At 39.4% G+C, this 21,816-nt stretch overlaps 6 protein-coding genes, 1 long non-coding RNA gene and 2 other non-coding genes across 13 annotated transcripts; 4 read left to right on the forward strand and 5 right to left on the reverse strand.

Moving 5' to 3' along the window:
- The first annotated feature begins 1,100 nt into the window (after window positions 1-1,100).
- Window positions 1,101-1,813, forward strand: LOC116188896. Its single transcript, XM_031518354.1, has 2 exons — window positions 1,101-1,126; window positions 1,453-1,813. Exons 1-2 carry the CDS (start codon window positions 1,101-1,103, stop codon window positions 1,811-1,813), a joined length of 387 nt encoding a protein of 128 aa, XP_031374214.1.
- Window positions 1,814-2,684: 871 nt separating this feature from the next.
- On the reverse strand, window positions 2,685-6,239 carry LOC116187406 (ribulose-phosphate 3-epimerase, chloroplastic-like). Of its 4 annotated transcripts, none has more exons than XR_004152043.1 (10): window positions 5,980-6,229; window positions 5,148-5,267; window positions 4,875-5,014; window positions 4,671-4,757; window positions 4,154-4,572; window positions 3,913-4,061; window positions 3,537-3,766; window positions 3,310-3,447; window positions 3,138-3,199; window positions 2,685-3,034 (listed from the first exon to the last, which is right to left on the reverse strand). XR_004152043.1 is itself a non-coding variant. In XM_031516072.1 (4 exons), the coding sequence occupies exons 1-3, from the start codon at window positions 6,100-6,102 to the stop codon at window positions 4,886-4,888; spliced, it is 372 nt and encodes a 123-aa protein (XP_031371932.1). In that variant the 5' UTR covers window positions 6,103-6,238; the 3' UTR covers window positions 4,594-4,757; window positions 4,875-4,885. The 4 variants fall into 4 exon arrangements, 2 of the variants coding, with proteins under 2 accessions (XP_031371932.1, XP_031371933.1); XR_004152042.1 differs by having other exon boundaries at window positions 3,913-4,064; window positions 5,980-6,226; XM_031516072.1 differs by lacking the exons at window positions 2,685-3,034; window positions 3,138-3,199; window positions 3,310-3,447; ... (1 more) ...; window positions 3,913-4,061; window positions 4,154-4,572 and having other exon boundaries at window positions 4,594-4,757; window positions 5,980-6,238.
- A 204-nt stretch (window positions 6,240-6,443) lies between these two features.
- TRNAI-AAU lies at window positions 6,444-6,517 on the reverse strand. Its single transcript has one exon. It is a non-coding gene; the product is annotated as a tRNA-Ile (tRNA).
- A 73-nt stretch (window positions 6,518-6,590) lies between these two features.
- On the forward strand, window positions 6,591-8,232 carry LOC116187158 (photosynthetic NDH subunit of subcomplex B 4, chloroplastic). Of its 2 annotated transcripts, XM_031515761.1 has the most exons (6): window positions 6,599-6,749; window positions 6,953-6,997; window positions 7,081-7,249; window positions 7,355-7,410; window positions 7,513-7,584; window positions 7,923-8,232. In XM_031515761.1, the coding sequence occupies exons 1-6, from the start codon at window positions 6,663-6,665 to the stop codon at window positions 8,034-8,036; spliced, it is 543 nt and encodes a 180-aa protein (XP_031371621.1). In that variant the 5' UTR covers window positions 6,599-6,662; the 3' UTR covers window positions 8,037-8,232. The 2 variants fall into 2 exon arrangements, with proteins under 2 accessions (XP_031371622.1, XP_031371621.1); XM_031515762.1 differs by lacking the exon at window positions 6,953-6,997 and having other exon boundaries at window positions 6,591-6,749.
- Window positions 8,233-10,232: 2,000 nt separating this feature from the next.
- On the forward strand, window positions 10,233-11,993 carry LOC116188644 (thioredoxin-like 1-2, chloroplastic). Its single transcript, XM_031518131.1, has 4 exons — window positions 10,233-10,782; window positions 10,874-11,050; window positions 11,242-11,406; window positions 11,507-11,993. The coding sequence occupies exons 1-4, from the start codon at window positions 10,537-10,539 to the stop codon at window positions 11,765-11,767; spliced, it is 849 nt and encodes a 282-aa protein (XP_031373991.1). The 5' UTR covers window positions 10,233-10,536; the 3' UTR covers window positions 11,768-11,993.
- A 285-nt stretch (window positions 11,994-12,278) lies between these two features.
- Window positions 12,279-14,402, reverse strand: LOC116188645. Its single transcript, XR_004152277.1, has 2 exons — window positions 12,976-14,402; window positions 12,279-12,589 (listed from the first exon to the last, which is right to left on the reverse strand). It is a non-coding gene; the product is annotated as an uncharacterized LOC116188645 (long non-coding RNA).
- Window positions 13,869-13,953, reverse strand: LOC116189685. The gene has a single exon (XR_004152456.1). It is a non-coding gene; the product is annotated as a small nucleolar RNA R44/J54/Z268 family (small nucleolar RNA).
- A 4,269-nt stretch (window positions 14,403-18,671) lies between the features above and the next one.
- On the forward strand, window positions 18,672-20,143 carry LOC116189511 (chlorophyll a-b binding protein 4, chloroplastic). The gene is made up of 3 exons (XM_031519195.1): window positions 18,672-18,974; window positions 19,120-19,535; window positions 19,743-20,143. The coding sequence occupies exons 1-3, from the start codon at window positions 18,766-18,768 to the stop codon at window positions 19,877-19,879; spliced, it is 762 nt and encodes a 253-aa protein (XP_031375055.1). The 5' UTR covers window positions 18,672-18,765; the 3' UTR covers window positions 19,880-20,143.
- Window positions 20,144-20,228: 85 nt separating this feature from the next.
- On the reverse strand, window positions 20,229-21,114 carry LOC116189512 (probable calcium-binding protein CML30). Its single transcript, XM_031519197.1, has one exon. It carries the CDS (start codon window positions 21,026-21,028, stop codon window positions 20,384-20,386), a length of 645 nt encoding a protein of 214 aa, XP_031375057.1. The 5' UTR covers window positions 21,029-21,114; the 3' UTR covers window positions 20,229-20,383.
- Window positions 21,115-21,816: the final 702 nt, after the last annotated feature.

Below are 21,816 nucleotides of genomic sequence, written 5' to 3' on the forward strand. Positions count from 1 at the left end.
CTCCCTCCCAAGATTTACCCCCAATTCACACGTTTGACTTTTCCACGTGCCATATAATGTTTTGACTATTCATCTATAGGTCCCGTTGCAAATAATTCGTACAAAATCGGGCTATGCCGAGAGTCGATGTTATATCTCGACCTTAACGTATTCCGTACCCGATCTTTCAGTCACTTGGGTTGGGTTATGCCGGAATATTCTTCCAAGCCGGCCACTGAGCCAATCTACTAATTCATTCTCCGAGCCAATTCGCGCTACTCATTATACGCTCACTAGCTGAATTCGGATGTGATTCCATACGAGAGGGAGAATCTTGGTAATTCATATATTTGTCAAGGTTGATATAATTGTGCTTGGACTCTCATTGTGTGTCAGCCGAAATATGAGAGAGCCATAATTTCCAACCTTAATCTCAGTGTGTGTCGGATCCTTTTGTCGGTTTCCGACTTGACTTCCGCTCTCCCTCTCTCTACGTCACTTTTCTTTTTTTCAAAAATTTTATGTTTTCTTTTCACTTTCATCCCTTTCTCTCTGTCCACTTTTTCTTTCATAATTTTTCTAACAATCCCGCATCCAGTAATATTATATGTAACAAATCAATATATTGATTTGTCTATAAGTTAGAATTTACAAGTCTATTTCCAGAATAATTATTCAGAAACTATTAACTGAATGGAGTAACGTTGCATGCTCATAGGAAAAAGGGGGGAGAAAGAACAATAATTCTTGCAACGAATATTTGGATGGGAAACCTTGAAGTTTGAAAAAAAATGATGACCAAAGTGATCAATATATTGTTCTAAGCTAGAATCATTTGTCATCTCTCAAAAAGGGTCCCTTTTTTTTAATGATTCATGAGCTAAATAATTTTTCGACTGATTAATACGTTTATCACATGATTTTAGAAAAAATTTAAGACATTATACACTTTATCATTGATCATATGTATTTCATATATCACATGTCCCAGCTTGTCTATATGAGATTATGAGATTGAGTCGTTGGCACCGAGAGGAAGAAACTGCGTTTTATCGTACAACATCTAACATAGTAATTTATATCATGATAGGTAGTTACTTACTCAAAAAGTAAAGGGAGCCATGTCTTTGGAGTTAGATATTCCTAGGTTTTAGTTTTAACGGCCTAGGACATCTACTGTCGGGAGATCGATACTGTTGGGCGACTTTTGTACCCTGTATTTGCAAGGTTCGATATATTTTGGCTCTGGCTCGTTTGTACACTGAGCTATGTCTTGACGTCTAAGATACTGTTTGAGTGCTGTCCTAAACAATGGTCATGAGGGAATTATTGTTTTATATCATGAGGGTTCAAAATAAGAGTGTCTTAGCATTAAATCCTGACCAAACATTATGACCCCTTCTGCAATGGAGGATGGATTTATCAGCCCAATTAATTTTGAATTGAAGAAATTCACATCTGCGTCGTGGGCAGGTTCTTCCGGGACCTTGGACCGAACAGCGGAGCGGGAAGCATTGTCCAGGGGATTGGCGGGTCGGCTCCCAGAATCTCCACCAAAGACCTGGACAAGCTTCCTCAGTTCGACTACAAATCATGGTCGGAAAAGGAGAAGGCCAGTCATCTTCCTGTGGTTGTAGACTGCGCAGTTCGCTTAGAGAGCTGCAGGCTGCTGCCGAATCGCAAGTGCACGCACAGCTTCCACTCCCACCGCATCAACTTGTGTCCCCCGAAGACTCCCATCTGCAGGGCTGCCATTAATGCTCCGCCGAGCTGCAGAGCTCTCGAGGAGGCAGGACAAGACAGAGCTTCACAAGAGATGTTCATGTCGAATTGATGTAGGAACTATGGGAAACTGAGCAAGCAAGAAGAGAACTCCATGTGGGTATGTCTTGCTCCATTAAAGCTTGCCCTTTTACGATTCTTGACAGATTCATAGGACACATAGACAGATGGGATCGGGAAGAAAGAAAGAACACCAAAGTTTATAACTTTTGGGAATCGTTTTTCTCTTTTCTTATGGAATGGAAAACAGTTTTCTGTACAGACTTTCTAATGTTTTTACTTTCGCCAATGGGAAATCTAACAGCCAAGTCTTTTAGCCAAAAGGGGGAGTATCTTCAGGCTCCGTCATAACATCCTGTGGATCTTCAAACAGGAAGACACATTTTCGTCGATGATAGGATCGACATCGTGTCATGAATGCCGTGTGTTGAAAGATATTCCAAAATCTATGGTTCCCCTCATTTATACTAATAGCGGACTGATATGTTACGGCTCCTCAAAAGTGCTGTAAAGGACTTCAAAACTCGTCCTGGTGTAATACTTTTTGTAGCTTTAGCACCAGATGAAAGATGTTCAACTGTATTTCAAACTGAAACAGATCCCTTGACAGTGTTCTATAATAAGCAACCCCAATCCCGATCTCCTTGAGGCCCAGGGCAATCCTGACAGGGCAACATTACAAAGAGCACGGAGCTAATCTGACACTCGTGCGGCCCATGGGAGACACGATAGAGGAAGCGGTAAACAGACCATGCATATGTTTATATGCTCATATGGCTTATTGACAGACGGGCGTTATGATCAACAAGGGTTCAGCTTGACAAGTGCACTAGCACTCCAACTATGAATGGGATCATTTATAACCGCATCTTCGCACATGGGTCGTTGATCCGACGTAACGAGGTCCAATGATCCAACCACAATAGAAATCATATCATTCCATCGAATTACACAGCAACCTCTTCATATGTCCCTTATTTTGATGAACAATCAAATGGACGGATATCTATCTGTCTCTGTTTGTGTAGATATGTAGATCTTCACTTTCATAATCAAGCGGATTTGCTTGAAGGCGGGACGATGGCCTTCACCTGCAAGTATACTTTGAGGCTATCGATCCCCTTCTCCCACCCAATTCTGGGATCACAGCATTGAACACATCGTAGCGGCAGACCGAAACTGTCACGACCCTTAGGGCTTTTGTCAGCATGTTCGCAGTGTCCACGCTCTTCGTGAAGACCTCTGCTGCTAAGCCATACCTTGTGGCATTCGCCTTCCCATCAAGGTCCCCAAAACCGGGAAAAACAATCAGATACTGCACTAGACAAGTTAATTGACATGTATAACAAGATGTAATAGGTGAGTTGTCGACTCACTTGACTTTCAAGATAGATTGTACTGGCCCAAAGATCTTGCCCTGGGCTATCGGCAAATCATCCTGATCGAACAACAATTATCTGACTCAGTTTCACGTTAGGTGCATGCCCAAACCATGCCATGGAATTATGGAAGTTCATTGATTAAGCAGCACAGGCGTATTTTTTGTACCTGAACGTTTGAGAAAACCGCAGGCAGAACGAAGAACCCTTTGGAGCCGATTCTTTCCCCTCGACATTCGAGAGTTGCACTGCTTTATTTTCCATATCTTATGTACCAAAGAACTTTCTCAAACTGCTCTCTATGAATCTAAGATATTCTTCCACAAGGAATAGCCTGATAAGAGATGCTGAACAGCCCGAACTCGATGATACAAGGAAATTATATGATATATATACCTGAGGACCTTGTTTGACACCCTTCGTGAAGGGATCACCAACCACCCGATTCATTGCACAGGCCTTTGCTTTCTCCACAAACTCGTTGTCAACTCGCTCATGCACAAAAATCGAGATCCAGCACAGCAACGTTGGCCCCATACAGAAATCCCAGAAAGATTTTGAACCTTTCGATGTTTGCTTTCATCATAGATGTGTAACTTATGTTGAACCAGTATTCGAGCTTGTACCTGATTGAAGAACAGAGGAAAGTGTACGTTATCTACAGCATTGTCCACGTCTGCATCCTTGCATATAATGAAGGGCGATTTTCTTCCGAGCTCTAGTGTCACAGATTTGAGATTGCTCTTTGCAGCAAGTTCGAGGACGATCTTACCAGTCTCAGTCGATCCTGTGAAGGAAAGCTGCAATCCAATGCGCGAAGCAACTTAAGCAAATGACGACAAACTGAGGTAGATCATCCTTCAAGAATATCTAAGAATGTAAACTGAGCTACTGGGCTCTTGCTTGTTTTGATTCCTCTTACTGCTGCAAGTGTAAAATCAATTCATCACTCAAGGGAGTTCGCATTGGAAACCAACAAAGCTGGTTTTCACTCCGGGAAAATGAGAACCCACCTTCAGCATGATCCTTAGCTCCGAAGACTGCAGGACTGGCCACAAGAGCATTGGCTCCTGCTTCAATAACCTAACATTCCACACAAATCGTAAGACGGATAAATTCTTCAACGAAATGGAGAGAGACTGAGGATCGGAGAAGCCCCTTGTAAGCATTTGTTGACCAACTCCAGACTCCCTAGAAGAAGATATACAGCAAAGTTTACCCATGTGCAAGTCAATGCGATATAAGGTAAGTTTAAAGAAGTATTAAGGAGTCGACAGAAGTTCCTTTTCTAGGCACATTCGTCTCAAGTCGGAGATTTTCGTCACTTGACTTCGATAAAACTCTGTCCACTGAACCAGGGACTGGCAGACATTATTAGGACCAGGTCGACCATCATTGTCAAATTGATCCAGATCGTTTGCGATCTTGCAAACTGAAAACGAAGAAACCAAAAACAGAGAAAAACATGCTATCAGAGATCAGAAATGGATCGAAGGGCATCTCACTAGATTGAGGGTAAGGTGCTTGTACGGTAGCTGATTTTTCGCAATGAACGCTGACTATGTCAGCACCAGCCTTAATGAAATCGGGAACACGCTGTTCAGGTTCAACAATCATCTGCAACTCAAACATTACCTGATTAACACCTTTTTTTTTTTCCTTTTTCTTTCGGCTTACTTTTTGACATGATGAGGAAACCAATCAAAACAGGGTCCTATCAGATCAGAACGGTACCAAATGCACATCTAGAGGAGATCAGTAACATGACAGAGTGCATCGACAACAAGTGGCCCAATGGTGATGTTTGGTACGAAACGACCATCCATCACATCTACATGGATCCAATCACAGTCTTCTACCTCCACAGCCTTTACCTAGATAAGAAAACTATTTCAGCGTCGAGCGATCGTCATTACAAGATAATTGACAGTTTCATGGTTTAATCTGAAGTAGTATTTTAAGTGTGCAATCATCATCTTATCTAACAAAGTACAGATAGAATAAGACCTGCTCTCCTAGCTTGGCAAAGTTAGCAGAGGATCGATGGAGAAACGATGATATCACTTTTTGAGAACTTATCAACTCGTCACTCGTGAAGTTGCCTTCGTAACTGTCTGAACTTTCCTTCTGCAAACAGAAAGACATAGAAAACATCAGATGAATGGGTGAAAGGTCCTACAAATTATTCACGCAACAGAATGCGGCATGTAACATCATCAGCCATATGGAGACAAGCCTTAGAACAATTTAAGCTATGTCGAGCCTCTTCTTTGTCAAATAAAAGATGTGGAATGCTCAAGCAATACACCAAAACAAAGGGGAGTTTGCAGTGAGGCATCATTTACTTAGTGGACTAAAAGTAGTTGATAAAGCTCATTGAGTTCCATTTCCAAGCATTACCAGAATGTTGGACTTAGACTTGCAAAAAGCCTCCCTTCCCACACGAGAAATTTCATCTCAAGGTTAGGCTATCGAGCTAGGGATGGAAGCATTATCGTAACGCCTGAATGGAACATTTACACTGTTTGCCGGGAAAAAAAATGCAAGAATCTTCAGAGGCGTAAGTCATCTGATCCTGAAGTTATAACTAATCGGATCACCGAGTTAGCCTGAGTCCAAGCAGCTTCACTGCTGCTGACCTTCGGTGTCAAATTATGCAGCAAAGTTCATAGAGACTCTTCAATGTTTTTAACACAAAACACACTGAAACTGATCAGACTCTGACCATATAATTTTCCCATAAATGAATGAACTTTCCAATTGTGGAAGAACTTATTCGATATTCAAGCAAGAACCCACCAAATGAGAGAGCGACAAGAAGAGAACATATATGACGTACTTTTGTGAAGGTGAGCGATCCGGGTTGAGGAAGAGATGGCTTCAGAAGCTTGAGGTCCCCACCGAGGCCACTGATCTGTGACTGGAGCAATGTCAATGACGATGATGAAGAAGCACTCGGCATCTCTCTCCCCCTGCTCTCCACCTTACCTCATCTATCTGTCTATGTTCTCTATATAAACGATCCCATTGCTTTGTTTCCACTTGGTTATTATTAGATTGTAAGGATTACATTGCATTGAGGAAGTTAACCCGAAGAACATCCCTTGTTCCAAATCGCGGTAGGCCTTTCTCCGTTATACGTCACTCATTCAGTCCATAAGGGTAAATATTTATCGGGCTACAGTGAAAAATCAACACAGAGTCGGTCGTTCCATCTTGGATCGCAGCTCTTATTTATCAATCATAGCGCAACAACAAAATTAATTCTTCTTTTTTGGTTAAATTGGCCCAAAAAGATAAAACTGGCCCATGCAGGTCTCGAACCTGCGACCTTCGCGTTATTAGCACGACGCTCTAACCAACTGAGCTAATAGGCCGGTTTGGTCCACGGCTTTGACTCTAACTTATTGACTGTCCATTCGGAATGCAATTTCGTAATGGTGGATGCAAACGGCCGCCTTATCCACATCGAGGATTCAAGGACGTAGATTGAATGTTCAGTTGAACAGAGCACTCACACCAATGGCAGAAGCTGTGAGGAGCTTCATCCTCATCAACCCGCCCCACGGCACAACCAGATTATTCGACTCGAATCCGTCTCCGAGAACCGTAAGCTCTTATGCCTATCTCTTGTTCCATAACTCAGTTGAACTTGTACTTGATTCACGCAAAACATGTACACGCTTAATTGCAATTCAATGACTCAGCACTTACTAAGACTCGAAAATGGAACTTGTATCCGGCAGGCAGAATCAAACAACGTCTTTGCTTGAAAAAGTGATTCCTTATCTTATCTTATCATATATCTGCAGCTAGAAGTGTCCCGGTTTCCGGGACCATGCCACGGGAGGCAAGAAGTAATTCCTTAATCCTTATGTTTGTTGTCAATGATAAACTTTGGTAATCGTTTTCGCGTCTGAAATTTGCTGCTTGATCAAAGGTTAAGAGCAGAGGACGCCATTCAGGCAAACTGAGGGCTCTGCCACTGCTAACAGATCTGCATTGGCCTCCTCTGATGGCTGTTCTCGTAGAGCATGCGGAAGGCCAAAGGGAGTTCATCAGCAACAAGTCGATATGGCATCTCAGCGATGATGCCTTGAAGAGTGTTTGTTAGTTTATCAACCTTAATTCAGTCTTGAGTCATACTACACGTATGAACATTAGATTACAGTCGAGTTTCGCTTTTCCGCTTGTTGACTGTTTTCCCGTTTCAGACACTTTCTACATCATGTTCACCTGTTGGGGATGCTTGTTCTTCGGCGCGATGAAGGTATATGCGTGCCCCTTTACCTTCCGTGTGTTTCTCTAGTTTTCCCATGGTGGTGATTTTCTTGATTCTGAGGTCGTTTTTCTACGCGGACATTTCTTGAAGGATCCGTACTATGATTCGGAGACATACCGGAAGGATGGTGGAGACGGCACCGGGAATTGGCTTTACGAGAGGGTACTACACATATATTGGCATTTGCGCATCATCTATATTCGATAACTACTTGAAATACTTCTCGAAACTCAAGTTTATGGGAACGATATCGCCCGCATACACGAGACAAAGATAAATCTGTGTCTATTTAGGAAGTCCGCTGTACATTTAGGATCATTGTCAGTTCTATGATACAGATCACAAGTTTCAATATCGTGGAACTTCAACGAATTAATATTGCAAATTTCTATACTAGACGGGGCTTACGAATCTTGACTCGTGAAAACGAACTATAATTAATGGATTAGTATGTATGAGATCACTTCTCTAATGATAGGAGAAACACGGGTTTTTTGCAGCAAGACGACATAGAAGAATCTGCGAGAGCTGAGCTATGGCGCGAGGAACTGATCGAGGAGATCGAGCAGAAGGTAGGAGGGCTCCGAGAACTGGAAGAAGCCGGAAGAAAGTAGGGAGAGAGCAGAGAGCTCGCCCCGTCCCGTCCCGTCCCGTCCCATGATTTATATTTCATAGCTCGCTTTTAGCACTACTTATGATTAATACGCGAAGCTCAATTAAATTGAAGAAGCACTGTCTTGTATATATGTATTCCTTCCAACAACTGATGCGGGGAAAAATAAAATAAAATAAATTTTGCATATAATGCAACCATCTCTTTGATGAGATTATTAAAATTACGACGAGGGATTTCCGGAAGTCATGACAGTTTAAGGTTCCTTGCCCCCGAAGAACATTAACCGAGAAGCTCCATAACATAACCTGTGGGCTGAATTGAATGGCCACTTGCTCTTTATTATTATGTTATTGTCTACTACATTAGACTATACATTTTCATCTTATTCCTTTTTTATGAGTAGCATCTCTCCAAAATATGAAGAAAATTACAAAATTTCATCCACATCTGTCAGAATCATCATTTTGACACAATAATTCACAAACATGTCCCCTTTTTTTTCCTTTCCTTTTTGCCTTTTAAATAATGGTTTTCCTGAATCATATATCCAGTTTGTATATTCTTGGGGGTCATGTGGGATTGTGGGATGCTATGATTGGTTCAAGTTTTTTTCCTTTTTATTGATTTCAATTACTAGAAGCCTGTTTGGTTTCAAGATGCAATTTTAAAATCACAATTTTAATTTAATTCTATCCACTACAAAACAAAATAACTCATACAAAGTCAAAGAGTGGGTCCTATTTATACCACTTTTTTCCACAACAAAACAACATAACTCATACAAAGTCAAAGGGTGGGCTCCATTTATACCACTCAAAATCAAAATCAAAATCTAATTTTAAAATTCTACTATGAAACCAAACGCAATTTAGGAATGTAAGTAAAACATCTGCAAACGAAAAGATCGAAAAACTCAATCTTATCCGACCCATAAAATCTTTTATTTTTCTAATAAGCTTAAATGGATTTCTAGTGATTTTTAAATCCTCAAGTATCAAAATGGGAAATTCAGGCCTCAATATGAAAAATCGAACGAAGATATACTCAATATAGTATTTAGAATGGAATAAATTTATTGATCCCTATAGTATTTTTATGCCAGTTTTTGTTTTCTTAGATTCTAAAGATCCGACACCATCACCATTTTTCTCAATCTATTTATGACAAGGCGAGTCTTGCAGACTAAAACAGCCGAAATCTAAAGTAAAGGGACTAACAAATTGACCCCTACAAGTAGTAGACGGATCAACTGGCAATAGTCTTGAAGTCGAAAGGATTATAGAGGGCAATGCATTTTTTAAAGGTTTTATCACATTATTTATCTATATATATATATATGCTCCAAGAAAAGACAAAATGATGCCGTGTAGACAGACAGTCCATGCCTGGATTTGGGTGCCTCGAAAGATCAAAACACATTTCTGCAAAATATTATTAAATTCCAATCTTATTTCAAGCCTAATACTCACATTGATATAATAATTAATAATTTCACGTATTACAAAAAAAAAAAAAGGAACCTCGAGATTCTATTCCAATTTCGAAGTTCAGAAATATCATCCCAAACAGGTTTTGCTTTTATTGGGAAACAACATTCAATGCAATGACATTATGTCCCATTATACATGGATCGAGTAAACCATCAATTTCGTCATTCTTGATATATGCAAGTTGCATCAATAGAATTTTCGATAAAAATGTTATATCGATTTGATAAATGAACATATCAATTTCGTCATTGATTACAGTTAACTTTGAAAAGTAAACTTTTATTTAGATAAATTTGGAGTTCAAGCGGCAGACCGAGGTGACATGAATAGTAGGAGTCAAGGCCGGGTCGAGATTCAAGACGGTTGGCATTGGATCTAATAGTACTCGCAATCTACAAAACACGAGCAGGGTCAAATTTAGGAGCCGAGGATCAACAAGAAGGCGGCTGAAATTTAGGAGAAAGAAGATTAGAAGCTTATCCAAACTAAAGATCATCATTAATCACCAATCAAAAACTAATAAATCATAATCCCTGAAATTACTCCAAAGCCAGTCAAATGATCCGTCGATCCATCCATCCATCCTATCAGTAAAAGCTTTAGTGTTGGAGTGGATGAAGGTTAATCCGATTATCCGAATCAACACCCACCCACCCACCCTCTCCCTCTCCCTCTCCCTCCTATATAACAGCTTCCCCCTCCAACTCCTTCTCTCTCTTCCTCTCCGTCCTTCCTTCCTCCCTTCCTCCTGTGTCTTCTTCTTCCACTCTTCTGCAACTTCCAGTTTTCACAGGGCCACTGGGGGCTTCTTTCTTGCCGAAAAGAACCAGCTTTGTCTTCCATTTGTGCAAAGTTTGAATCTTTGAGACTGGACTGGGAAGCTTTTTTCATTTCAGTTCTTGGAACGGCCGGGTTGGTTCTTTGATCCGAGGGAGAAGAGGGTGTTTGTGGGTATTCGTTGTCTCATGCGAAAAGGGTTTAAAGATCTCTGCTTTGGAGACACCCTTCATGGCTTGTTTGTCGAATAGCGTTTTCTGCTTTTCTGGGCTGTACGAGGCTGCTGCGGGCAGCCCGAGAAACGGAGGGGTTGTTCCGGTGTTCTGTTGCTCTGTTGGCTCTTCAAGGGTTTATGGATCAAGTCAGAAGGGGCCTCCATTGTTAGCTGCCGAGTTCAGGGGGAGACAAATCGCCGTCTCGGATCGGAAGGATTGCGGAGAGTGGAGCATTAAATCACCTGCAAGTTTCTCTCTTCATGTGAGGACTTTGTGTTTATTGTGTGCTCAGTTTGTTTGTAATTATTTGAAACTGTTAGCGACTAATATTGTCTATCCGGAATTCTTCGCAGGCTTCTGGCTGCGTTAGCCGAGCTATGAGGTGGTGGGAGAAGAGCATTAAACCCAACATGGTGGAGATCAATTCGGCGCAGGAGCTCGTGAGCGCCTTGCTCCGTGCCGGTGATGCTTTGGTGGTGGTGGATTTCTACTCTCCCGGTTGCGGCGGCTGCAGAGCTCTCCATCCCAAGGTACTTATAGTATGGCAGATCATCCTCATTGATTAGATAATGTGCCTTGGATGTATGAACTGATAATGATTTGGCAATTCAAAGCGTGATCAATCATTTGGAGTTTCTGCATAAAACTTAAAATTTGATTTCTTGATTCGATTGTTTCGGGGAGCTTGCTGACTGTTATGCGGATAATTCTTGCTGATCAGGTCTCTCAGCTAGCGGAGTTATACCCCGATGCAATTTTCCTCAAAGTGAACTACGAAGAACTCAGAACGATGTGTGAGTGTCTCCACATCCGTGTCCTACCGTTCTTCCAGTTCTATCGGGGCGCCGATGGACGTGTATGCAGCTTCAGCTGTACAAATGCAACTGTGCGTTAGAATCTTTGCTGTCAATTGGTTTTCTAATGGAGCCCCACTTGAAGGGCCTCCTGTTAGAATTCTTGATCTCATATGGGCCTTGAAACTGCAGATCAAGAAGTTTAAAGATGCACTTGCGAAGCACGGGAGTGAGAGGTGCAGCAACGGCCCAGCAAAGGGCTTGGACGAATCCGAGCTGCTGAGATTGGCATCCTGCAGGGAAATAACAACGGATTTACTCTTGCCCGGCAAGGAAAACAGATTGGAGGATCTTGTGGTTTCGACCATAGGCAATATCTCTGGTGCAATCTCAGGGATGGCCACCAACCAAGGAAGAGTTTCCTCCTCTCTTAAATGTCTGAATCTCTTTTAATCCGTTAGTCCATTGAATAGCAGCAGGCTGAAGCTCAACAAAAGAGAGCTTCACTTCTTTTTTTTTTTTGGTTATAATCAATGGCTTTGATCATGTATATACCCATTAATCATGTCTTCCATAAGCAGGCTCACTGTTTTTTACTATTGAGCTCTGCCAATTGGGTTTGCCATATATTATTTGTATTGATTGGATTTCTGGTATAATCAGTTGAAATGGTATGGCATAGAATTGCGCCATTATTTCCATTTCTTTTTGTTCAAGTCAATAATGATTTGGTGAACAAGCATTGATCGGATTGCAAATTTCAGCTGGTTAAACTTAAAAGTGTCCAAATCTATGGGCACCGACATTTTCCCTACTTAGCTTGTGGAAAACGATCTGTGGTTAAGACTTGTTGGGGGGTGCAGTGTTGTCTTCGGGTTGGCAATAAGTGGTGGTTGAGAGAGAACTAAATACCCACTTCACAAGATTTTGAAATTGTCTCTCACTAATCCTTTTCATCATAAGGTGCAGACAAAAAAGCTCAATCATATTAATACGGATGAAGCTGCTCAACAAAGTATGATAAGATCTTCAAATAAAATGATTATTACAATAATTCATGCGCATACACAGATATCCAATAAATCCAATTCAAACAACGGTTTAAAAAGGCTCAACTTTCTTGATGTTTGCCGCGTCATGCTTCGACAATTGATTTCTCCCCAGAGAAAACGAATGAATCCATGATTCACACGAGCAGCTCAAGCATCGACACGACAAATCCGTTTGCAACTTCGGATGCCCATACCAGATCCACAAGATCGGATGGAAGTTTCGCTGCTTAAAAGAAGAAATGTCACGACATCAAGAACATGTTAAGCTTAATCCTAATCTATAGATGGGCATGACATGAAACGGAGATGACTCGGCAAGTGGCCGCATGCAAAATATGCTTTACTACAAAGAAAGCAATTCAAGTGGGGGATGGGGCATGAGTTTCATGATACCATAGGAAAGGGAAAGGAGCATGGTTCAAGGAACCTTTACACGTCAGACACCGTGGCACTGACGTGGACAGCTGGTGGACGTTTATCATCCAGGGCCCCGCAACCAACAAATAATGCCAGTCAGTGCCATAACCCAATTGTCTTCCATTGCATATTCAAATGGGGGCACCCACCTAACTTTTTCACCTCAAAGATAATGCACATCCAAGAACTTACCACAGAAAGATGACATATACTCTCACCACCAATCTGCACAAAGAAGATGATAAACACGAAAAGCACCGATGTCTCAGGGCGGCCTCGTCACTAACTGAACAACACGAAAAGCACCAATGTCTTGACTGGTCAGCAGCAATCTTTGCCCAACATATAGCAAACCTTATTTTCGAGCTCAAATGCAAAGATAAGCGTGATATTGGATCTTCTAAGGGCAACCTAGCTCATGTTCAAAATTGGATAACTCGAGACAAGGGACAAATCAACCAAAATAACCCTTCCAAATCAATCTCGAAAGTGGCCCACTCCTACGTCTCGTCCACTCCCCACACCCTTCATACTTCACGACAAGCAACATCATCTTCCAACAAATTCACAATTAAGCCACATGCTTAAACGCCAGGTCGAGCCTTCCATATCACATTAAATCAACATAAATCGAACATGGAACAATCATGCAAACTCAGCACCTGTCATAAGCATATGCACAAGTCACCCATACTAAACCAAATAGGCTCGAGTCAATCAACAGTTTGTTCCTCAACCCAGCTGTGCACATCAAAATGACCTCAAGCTGAACAAAATCGAGCAAAAAGAGCCCAAAACGATCAAACAAATATCACATAGCTCAACCACACATGGCCAGCCAAGTTAAGGACTCATTCAGCCTTCATTGAGATTTCAGAGTTGTTGATTACACGAGGTGCACTTGGAGCCCAGTCGGTGACTAGGCTACAACAAGCAGCACCATTCAAATCTCCGTTCTTGTGCAACAATCATTAGGCTTCATTGAGCAGGACTCATCAAAAAGGAAACTCGTTGTACACATTATCAAAATAGAAACATTTTTATCGTAAAAAAACAACTCTGCTATGCAGAGTAGAAAAGGCTTTCGTGCATCAGAGAGATTCCCAACGACAAATCATCATCCTCAAAGGAGTTGCTGATGTCCCTGTCTTTTTTATCATCATTTGCACGAAGCAATAGGACCGTTAAAAGAAATGGAGACCGGGATTAACATTAAACACATAAATGCAGCTATGATATATATAATCGAATGCAAGGAAATTGAACACTTGAAGTGCCGATGATAGCGCACATGAAAACATGAAAGGAAGATTCCATCTTGATTTTGACAAAGGAAGATTCGAGGAAAACGTGAAAAGATTGAAAATTTGAAGTCCCAATTAATTATAGTTCACAAAGAGGAGAGCAAGCAAGGGACACAAACAGTTGCGGGAAACATCAAATGCAGCTTATTCATGAAGCTTCTGAACATTCTAATCACAGTCAATCGAAAACCAGAACAGAGGCGACGAGCAGCTCGCGCCGTCTCGATCGCGACGATGGAGCATAGCAGCAGCAGCAGCAGCAGCAGTCCAACGGAGGTGACGAGCAGAGGAGCAGAGGTCGATTTCGATTAAGTGTATTAGGGTTTCGTTTTCTTGATTAATAATTGGGAAAATTATACATCGGTCCTCTAAATTTGGTTGATTTTCTGTTTTGGTCTCTCTTCTTATTTTGTTTTTAATTTACATCATATTATCTTTGGATATTTTTCTGTTTCAATCCTCTTCCTTTTTGTTGGTTCGATTTCATTCAATAACTTAGACTACTTTTCTGTTTAAATCCTTTTATCATCAAAATATTTATTGGAAACCAAGTTGCCTACTAAAAATGTCGATCACAAAAGGTATGTCAAGAAATGCTTGAAAAATCTATTAACATATATATGTGTCATCACATTCACAAAATCCAATATGTCTCATGTTTCTTCCCCGACTCAAGACCATGAGATCAACTATAGAGGGTGGTTGATATGGTGGTGGAATGTAAGCCCATAACGTAGGCAAACTGGTAAAAGAGCAAATAAAAATCTCAACAATTAATTTTCAAAAATAATTTACAATAGAGTTGCAAGATTAATGTTGAATAGTTAAATTGTAATTTTCTATCCGACAAATGTTAATTTAACTTTTTAAAACTTCATTTGCAAATTTTCTAAAACTGATATTTGTGAAATCTTCATTTATAAATATATGTTTTTATATCACCATAATAACGTAAAATCATTGGCTTGTGAATGTGATGATTTTTTTTATGAAAATCATATGCACATGATTAAATGGTGACATCCTCATTTTCAAATATATAAAAATTTATATTATCATAAAGATTATACAACTGCTTGCTTATGATTTTTTTACATAAATCACATACATATTATAAATTATTTACATCTTAGTTGAAGTTATACTTTTATATATTAATTAAAATTATTTATTTTATTTATATCAATAGTATAATTTTTGTATTTATAGTAAAATTAAAATACATAATAGATGAGAACTTATATTTCTTGCATATGTTTGTTGTATATATAGATTAACCATAATATTTTATATTAGTCTTTCCCTTTTATATTATTTATCTGATTTATGTAATCTTCCTTATGCATAAAGATTGTTATTATTCTATGTAATATTATTTTTTCCAATTTATATAATCTTTCTTCCGGAATAAGAATTGTCAATAATATATCTCTACTATCATTATTTGTTATCTATTATTATTATTTGTTATATATATATATTGATTTAATATAATATCTAGATTTACTATAATTTTTATTACTATCATTATTCCTTCTATAGGGACATTAAATGTAATATATTTATTTGGAGAATATAGTTTTATATCATTTATAATATTTAAATCAACTATAATCTCTATTATTATTATTGTCGTCGTCGTCGTTGTAGTATTACATGGAGTTAAATATAATATTTATTTATTTTATAATATAGATTTATTTATTATGGTCATTTATTTTAGTTTATTTTACTATATATATATATATATATATAGATGATCCAAAACAATAAATGATGTGATAAAGAAGTATGAAAATAAATATTATAAAAATTTATTCTCGAATGTAATTAATTAAGCACATTACAAATAACATAACATGCTATTAATTATATAAAACTTACAAGAATATTAAAAACAATCTACTACTATTCGCATTTTTAATTAAAGAAATTTAATAACATGGATGTTATAAAAGATTCTAAATATAAAAATAAATTTGTATTGTAATTTCTAAATTAAAGTTTATGTGATAAAAGTTGAATCAATGATTAACTTAAATAGATTTTATATATTTAATGTTATTATTGAACTCTTTAACGTACATGATCTTTTATAAAAAATAAAAAATTATTGTTTGAAATTTGAAATTAATAATAATTAGAAAAAATATATTAAACCTGATATTAAGTTGAGAAAAATAAGGAAAGAATAAAAATATATATTCAAATAAATCCATGCAATCCACATGGCACAAAAATAGTTATTTAACAATTCATTTTATTATGTATTGTAGAATAAGTTAACTCATTGAAGGAACTAAAAATAAATAAATATGTGAGATAACCAAATCAAAGATGTAGTTCACTCAGCGAAAAAAATGAAAAATCAAAGATTTAATTCATAAATGCTATATAAAAATTGTAAATTTCCAAGTTATTATAAATGCTCAAGTTGAAAAACTAACTAGTTACTTTCCAAGATCGACTTTATTAATTTGACACTTTTTTTGCTTGACCAACTATTAATCATATACCACTTATCAAAAACTATTAATCATATACCCAATGGTTATTTTTGTTTAAGATATATAAATAAGGAAAAATAGTACTATATATCACAACTTTTACACTTTTTCTTCGTTTTATCCCAAATTTAATTTTTTTCTAAGGTATCATAAGCGTTATAGGTTTAGTTTCAAATCTATTCCGCTGTGGCCCCGTCGTCTATTTTTTATAGAAATTGCTGATGTAGCACGTTAACCACACTGACAGTGCTGATGTGGACATTTTGTGTGGCCCTTCTTGACACGTGGACTAATCCCTCTCCACCACCTCAGCTCTAACCTCTCCATCTCTCTCTTTCTTCTCTCTCTTCTCTCTCTCAGCCATTTCATCTTGCCGCCACAAGTTCATGTCGGCCTTCTCTGCTAGAGAGACGAACTTCAACAGCCTCTTCCGGTGCCCCATCTCCCTCGCCGTCATGACCTCCCCCGTCAGCCTTTCCACCAGCATTACCTACGACGATGCTCAAGATTTTTGTGAAACAAGTCCAATATGCCATGATTGTGAAACCGATCTAACCAACAATGGATTTTTGTGAAACAGTTCCAATATGCCATGATTGTGTTTTACATTGTTTGACTGCCAGTTTAAACTTCACAGAAACAGTCAACATCATTTTAGACAGGTTAGCATTGTTGATGCTCTAAAATAGTTTAAAGCAATTATTATATGTAGGTATTTTGCTCTTACAAACCTCACAAACAATTTAAGTATTTGCAACGTAAAACTTTTACTTCGATCATGCCTATGAAGAAATTCTAATATATCACAATTCATTTCATATTTTCTTCACAGTTCATTATAAAAAAAATTAAAATATTAATAATTTTTTAGTAGCAAATTTACATGTTCTTATTTTGACATTGACTGTAATTTTGATTAATTTTTGTAAATATTTCAAAATTTATAAAATTTACGTATCTATAAGTATCATTGTAATTTAAACATTACATAAAAGAGGTTAATTTTCAAAAAAATTATCAGGGATATTTATATATTTAATTACTTTATTATTTTTTTAAAAATTAAATAAAATAAAAATATTTTGTTTTAACTAGTTCAATTATCAATTTGTCTAATTTCTAATTGAAAATATTATATGTTCGTTATGAAAAATCACTTGCTAAAAGAGTTTAAAATAATCTTTTCACATGCCAATTTTATGACCTTAAAGTATGTATAAAATTTTTAATTTATTATTAAACCAACTGGAATATGAATCTATCAAATAACAAACACTTCAATTATGATATTTTTCTTCTATAAGTATTTTAGTACAACCTCTGAATAAAATTTTTTTATTAAAAACCGTGCATCACACAGGCGGTAAGCTAGGACTTTTCAACTTCTATAGCTATTAATTTTTGAAATTTCATTAGTGTGACATGATAATATCAAGTCATTTGTTGCATATTGATTTGTGGGGATTTCAAAAGTCACTCAATTGTAAACTTTCTATATCCTACGTGACATCGTCCTACGAGTTGCTTTAGCTTATACAATTTATATAGATATAGATACATATAGATATATATTATAGTTTAAATATATAATAATAATAATAATAATAATAATTACGAGAGGGGTACATTGGGCTGATTCTGGGCCCAAATCATGAGTTCGGCCCAATGATCCTCCTCGGGGAAGAATTCAGACCCAATGAGGAGATCTTTTGCCCTTTCAAAAGCTAGCTTAGCAAGCCACCTGTCATGAGCTGATTGGAAGCACCAATTGGTAAGCTTCCACGTGGCATGATGTAATCGTCATCGTCATCCCAAGCTATAGAGGGGGGATTTCCTACGTGGCAATTCTGGGCCCCGCAGCATCTTTTGACAACCAACGGCAGCGAGGAATCGGATACTGAGATGTCGCAGAGCAGATAAGGATAAGCAACACAACCTCCCATTGGCTAATCCAAAAACCCAAAGACCCCATCTTGACCGTCGGATCCACAGATTGGAAGATCTCGACCGTCAACATTTCCCCATCGAACGGGAACCACAAAAATATTGTCGACACCTTGATACAAAGCCATGCACAAAATCTTTGCTCATGAGCTGCCACCATTAACATCACCACCACATCCCAGTAATCCTTCAGCTTCCACTTCTCTCGAGTAGTAAAAATCCCGGCCATGGCCGCCGCCACGATGCAAGCATCCGCCACCGTGTTCAGGCCGTGCTCATCCCGGTCTAGGTTCTTGACCGGGTCATCGGGCAGACTAGGCCGGGAGGTGTCCATCAGGCAGGTGCCTTCACCGGTCTCGTCGAGCTCCTTCCGTGTCGAAGCCAAGAAGGGCGAGTGGCTTCCCGGTTTGGCCTCCCCCACTTACCTCAATGGAAGGTACGTAGTTACATGGCTTATTTCGATGAAATATTCATGCTAGAGCTTCGAGTTTATATATATGTACATAGCACGTAGCAATTTAACATAATGTTGGTGAAATAAAGCAAATTTTAAGCGGGAAACACATGTTTGTGAAATTCAGCCTTCCAGGTGACAACGGGTTCGACCCCTTGGGGCTCGCGGAGGACCCCGAGAACTTGAAGTGGTACGTGCAGGCAGAGCTCGTGAATAGCCGTTGGGCAATGCTGGGAGTTGCCGGGATGCTCCTCCCGGAAGTCTTCACGAAGATCGGGATCATAAACGTGCCCCAGTGGTACGACGCTGGGAAGGAGCAGTACTTCGCTTCATCATCGACCCTGTTTGTGATCGAGTTCATCCTGTTCCACTACGTCGAGATCAGGAGATGGCAGGACATCAAGAACCCGGGAAGCGTGAACCAGGACCCGATCTTCAAGCAGTACAGCTTGCCCCCGAACGAAGTGGGCTACCCCGGTGGCATCTTCAACCCTCTCAACTTTGCTCCCACTCTCGAGGCCAAGGAGAAGGAGCTTGCCAATGGTTTAGCACTGTTTAGTCGCTCAGTTATCTTATATTGAGGACCGATAACATAAACTGGCATGAGTTGGGTATTCGTATATTCTCAATGTTCAAACGGCCCTAACTAAATTGGACAAAGCTAGTATCTTTTTCTGGTTTGCTGCTGATATAGTAGACGTACTATCAGTTGATGCCAATACAGTGATTGTCTCGGATTTAATTCTGCAGGGAGATTGGCAATGTTGGCATTCTTGGGGTTCGTGGTGCAGCACAACGTGACGGGGAAGGGGCCGTTCGAGAACCTCGTGCAGCACCTCTCCGACCCATGGCACAACACCATTGTCCAGACCCTGAGTGGCAACTGAAGTTAAATTAATTAGTTCCATTTGGGAGGAGGTGAACGAAATGAATGCAATTAAAGCCGATAGCTTGTTCTGTTCTCCTCTCTGTTGTAACAATTATGAGTGGGAATTTTCGTGCATCAGATGTGTAAACATGATGAAGAACTTCCTGTGTACAGGGGTACTTAATTTGGCGCTAATTCGGTCCATCACACCCAAGACACTTATTATTCAGCAGCTTGTACAAAACACTAGATATGTTGCAGAACTCGAACAGTAATTGCTATATTTACATTCCTCGGAGTTTGCATATATATATCTCGGCGCATAGCCATATGAAATAGTATTTAAGGAGGAAAACGGAATGAATGGGAAGCCCGAAATATGGTTGTTTGAAGAGCAGAAACAACAGAAAAGAATCCCGAAATTGTGTTCGTCTTGAACAAGCTTCCAGCTTGATTGATGTTTCCCTCAGTAGAATACTAATGAGTGTCTGCACCAAAGAAAGAATTCGGGCATGGCATATATTTAGTGTAGACTTTTCTCGACGAGCTTCATGAACTCTCTCAAGTCGATGAGACCGTCTCCATTATTGTCAAAGGCTCGTATCATATCCCTGCAGATGCTTTCTGACAAGTTCAAGAACCCAAATGAACGGAGGAAGCTGCAGAGCTCACTCGCATCAATGAACCCGTCATGGTTCTTGTCAAACACGTCAAAGGCTTCCTTTACTTCCTCCAAGCTTGGCTCCTGCTCATCGAACAGCCCCGCTATCTGAGCGGCGCCCACACCCTCTTGGAGTTGAGGCCCATCAGCCCCTTCTTCCGGGTTGCCAACAATTCCTAGTCTTTCCATCACTAGCCTGACTTCCACTCCACTCAGCTTCACCTCGTCAATGGTCTTTCCATCCAAGATCCGACCGACCTGCGATTCTTGGGCAGGAAACTCTTGAGATTGTGGGGCTTTCAGGTCTGGGTTCTTGCAGCTTCCTTCTAAGCCAAACAGAGGAATGCGGGCAGTGCAAGGGCGCCGAAGTAAAGGCTGGAGGTAACGTCGTCTCAAGTTGGAATAGATATCTCGAATAATGAGGGGCAGGAAAAAAACCATGAATGTTAACATTAGAGCAAGAATGGAACAAGGGCTGTTCAAGCCCTTTTTTTGCTGCTGCACCATCGCAGTTTGTCGTTCCGCGAAGAAAAACAAGAGAACGACAGTTAGCCGAGGCCGAGGCGACAAGACGCGTTGAGAAGAGGAGATCGAGTTTGAGACGGGTTAAAACACCAACATGCAAGAGGGTATAAGTAGAGTGGATAGGAGACAAAGTCAAGAAGACTTGTAAAGAGGGTCTTGTCTATGTGGAAATGGCGGAGAAAATGCAAACGGGCATTGGAAGCCGCCCAATGTCTTCCGCTACACTGCAAACAGAGAGAGCTCCTTGGTTCGGTCGTTAGTTTGTTCTGAAAGACAATGTCATAGGAACTTCCTCGTACCTACTCCATATAGAAGATGGAGTCTTCTGTTAAGTTTCTTTCTCCTTTTTTGTGATTTCAATAAGAACTCTTATGTGTGAATATGAGAAAACTTGGAATCTACATTTCTAAAAGCGACAAACACGAGAAATGTGTATATAATATATAATGTGAAACTAGGAAATAGCGCCTGCGCGGTGCCGCATGTTCGAAGATCATGACATAATATAATTACATTTGCATTTGCTTATTTCGGTGATTATAAAATTATGAAGTGGAGATACTAATGTTAATTTTAGTTCGATTTATTTATAATTATAATTGAGCTTACAGAAAACTAATTTCATTTCCATCCTACCCATTTTTCGGGGTCACATTAAATTTTCAAACCTGATTTAATTGTGTTAATTTGCGTGTGTTCTCATTCGTCGACTCCTCTTTTAATCAATGCACAGCTTCAATTATTTGGACCGTTTTGTTCTATTAGAATTT

Source organism: Punica granatum, chromosome 8 (genome assembly GCF_007655135.1).
Source record: "Punica granatum isolate Tunisia-2019 chromosome 8, ASM765513v2, whole genome shotgun sequence".
Lineage (NCBI taxonomy): Eukaryota > Viridiplantae > Streptophyta > Magnoliopsida > Myrtales > Lythraceae > Punica > Punica granatum.

Excerpts from the sequence above, each read along its gene's own strand:
- LOC116188896 (XM_031518354.1), top strand. The coding sequence starts at position 1,101 with ATGTCTTTGGAGTTAGATATTCCTAG. Across the intron at positions 1,127-1,452 it reads TTGGAGTTAGATATTCCTAG|GTTCTTCCGGGACCTTGGAC; the intron begins GTTTTAGTTTTA and ends CGTCGTGGGCAG.
- LOC116187406 (XM_031516073.1), bottom strand. The coding sequence starts at position 6,102 with ATGCCGAGTGCTTCTTCATCATCGTCATTGACATTGCTCCAGTCACAG. Across the intron at positions 5,268-5,979 it reads GATCGCTCACCTTCACAAAA|AAGGAAAGTTCAGACAGTTA; the intron begins GTACGTCATATA and ends TTCTGTTTGCAG. Across the intron at positions 5,015-5,147 it reads TTGCCAAGCTAGGAGAGCAG|GTAAAGGCTGTGGAGGTAGA; the intron begins GTCTTATTCTAT and ends TTTCTTATCTAG.
- LOC116187158 (XM_031515761.1), top strand. The coding sequence starts at position 6,663 with ATGGCAGAAGCTGTGAGGAGCTTCATCCTCATCAACCCGCCCCACGGC. Across the intron at positions 6,750-6,952 it reads CGAATCCGTCTCCGAGAACC|CTAGAAGTGTCCCGGTTTCC; the intron begins GTAAGCTCTTAT and ends ATATATCTGCAG. Across the intron at positions 7,250-7,354 it reads TGATGCCTTGAAGAGTGTTT|ACACTTTCTACATCATGTTC; the intron begins GTTAGTTTATCA and ends TTCCCGTTTCAG.
- LOC116188644 (XM_031518131.1), top strand. The coding sequence starts at position 10,537 with ATGGCTTGTTTGTCGAATAGCGTTTTCTGCTTTTCTGGGCTGTACGAG. Across the intron at positions 10,783-10,873 it reads CTGCAAGTTTCTCTCTTCAT|GCTTCTGGCTGCGTTAGCCG; the intron begins GTGAGGACTTTG and ends AATTCTTCGCAG. Across the intron at positions 11,407-11,506 it reads TCAGCTGTACAAATGCAACT|ATCAAGAAGTTTAAAGATGC; the intron begins GTGCGTTAGAAT and ends TTGAAACTGCAG.
- LOC116189511 (XM_031519195.1), top strand. The coding sequence starts at position 18,766 with ATGGCCGCCGCCACGATGCAAGCATCCGCCACCGTGTTCAGGCCGTGC. Across the intron at positions 18,975-19,119 it reads CCCACTTACCTCAATGGAAG|CCTTCCAGGTGACAACGGGT; the intron begins GTACGTAGTTAC and ends TGTGAAATTCAG. Across the intron at positions 19,536-19,742 it reads GGAGAAGGAGCTTGCCAATG|GGAGATTGGCAATGTTGGCA; the intron begins GTTTAGCACTGT and ends TTAATTCTGCAG.
- LOC116189512 (XM_031519197.1), bottom strand. The coding sequence starts at position 21,028 with ATGGTGCAGCAGCAAAAAAAGGGCTTGAACAGCCCTTGTTCCATTCTT.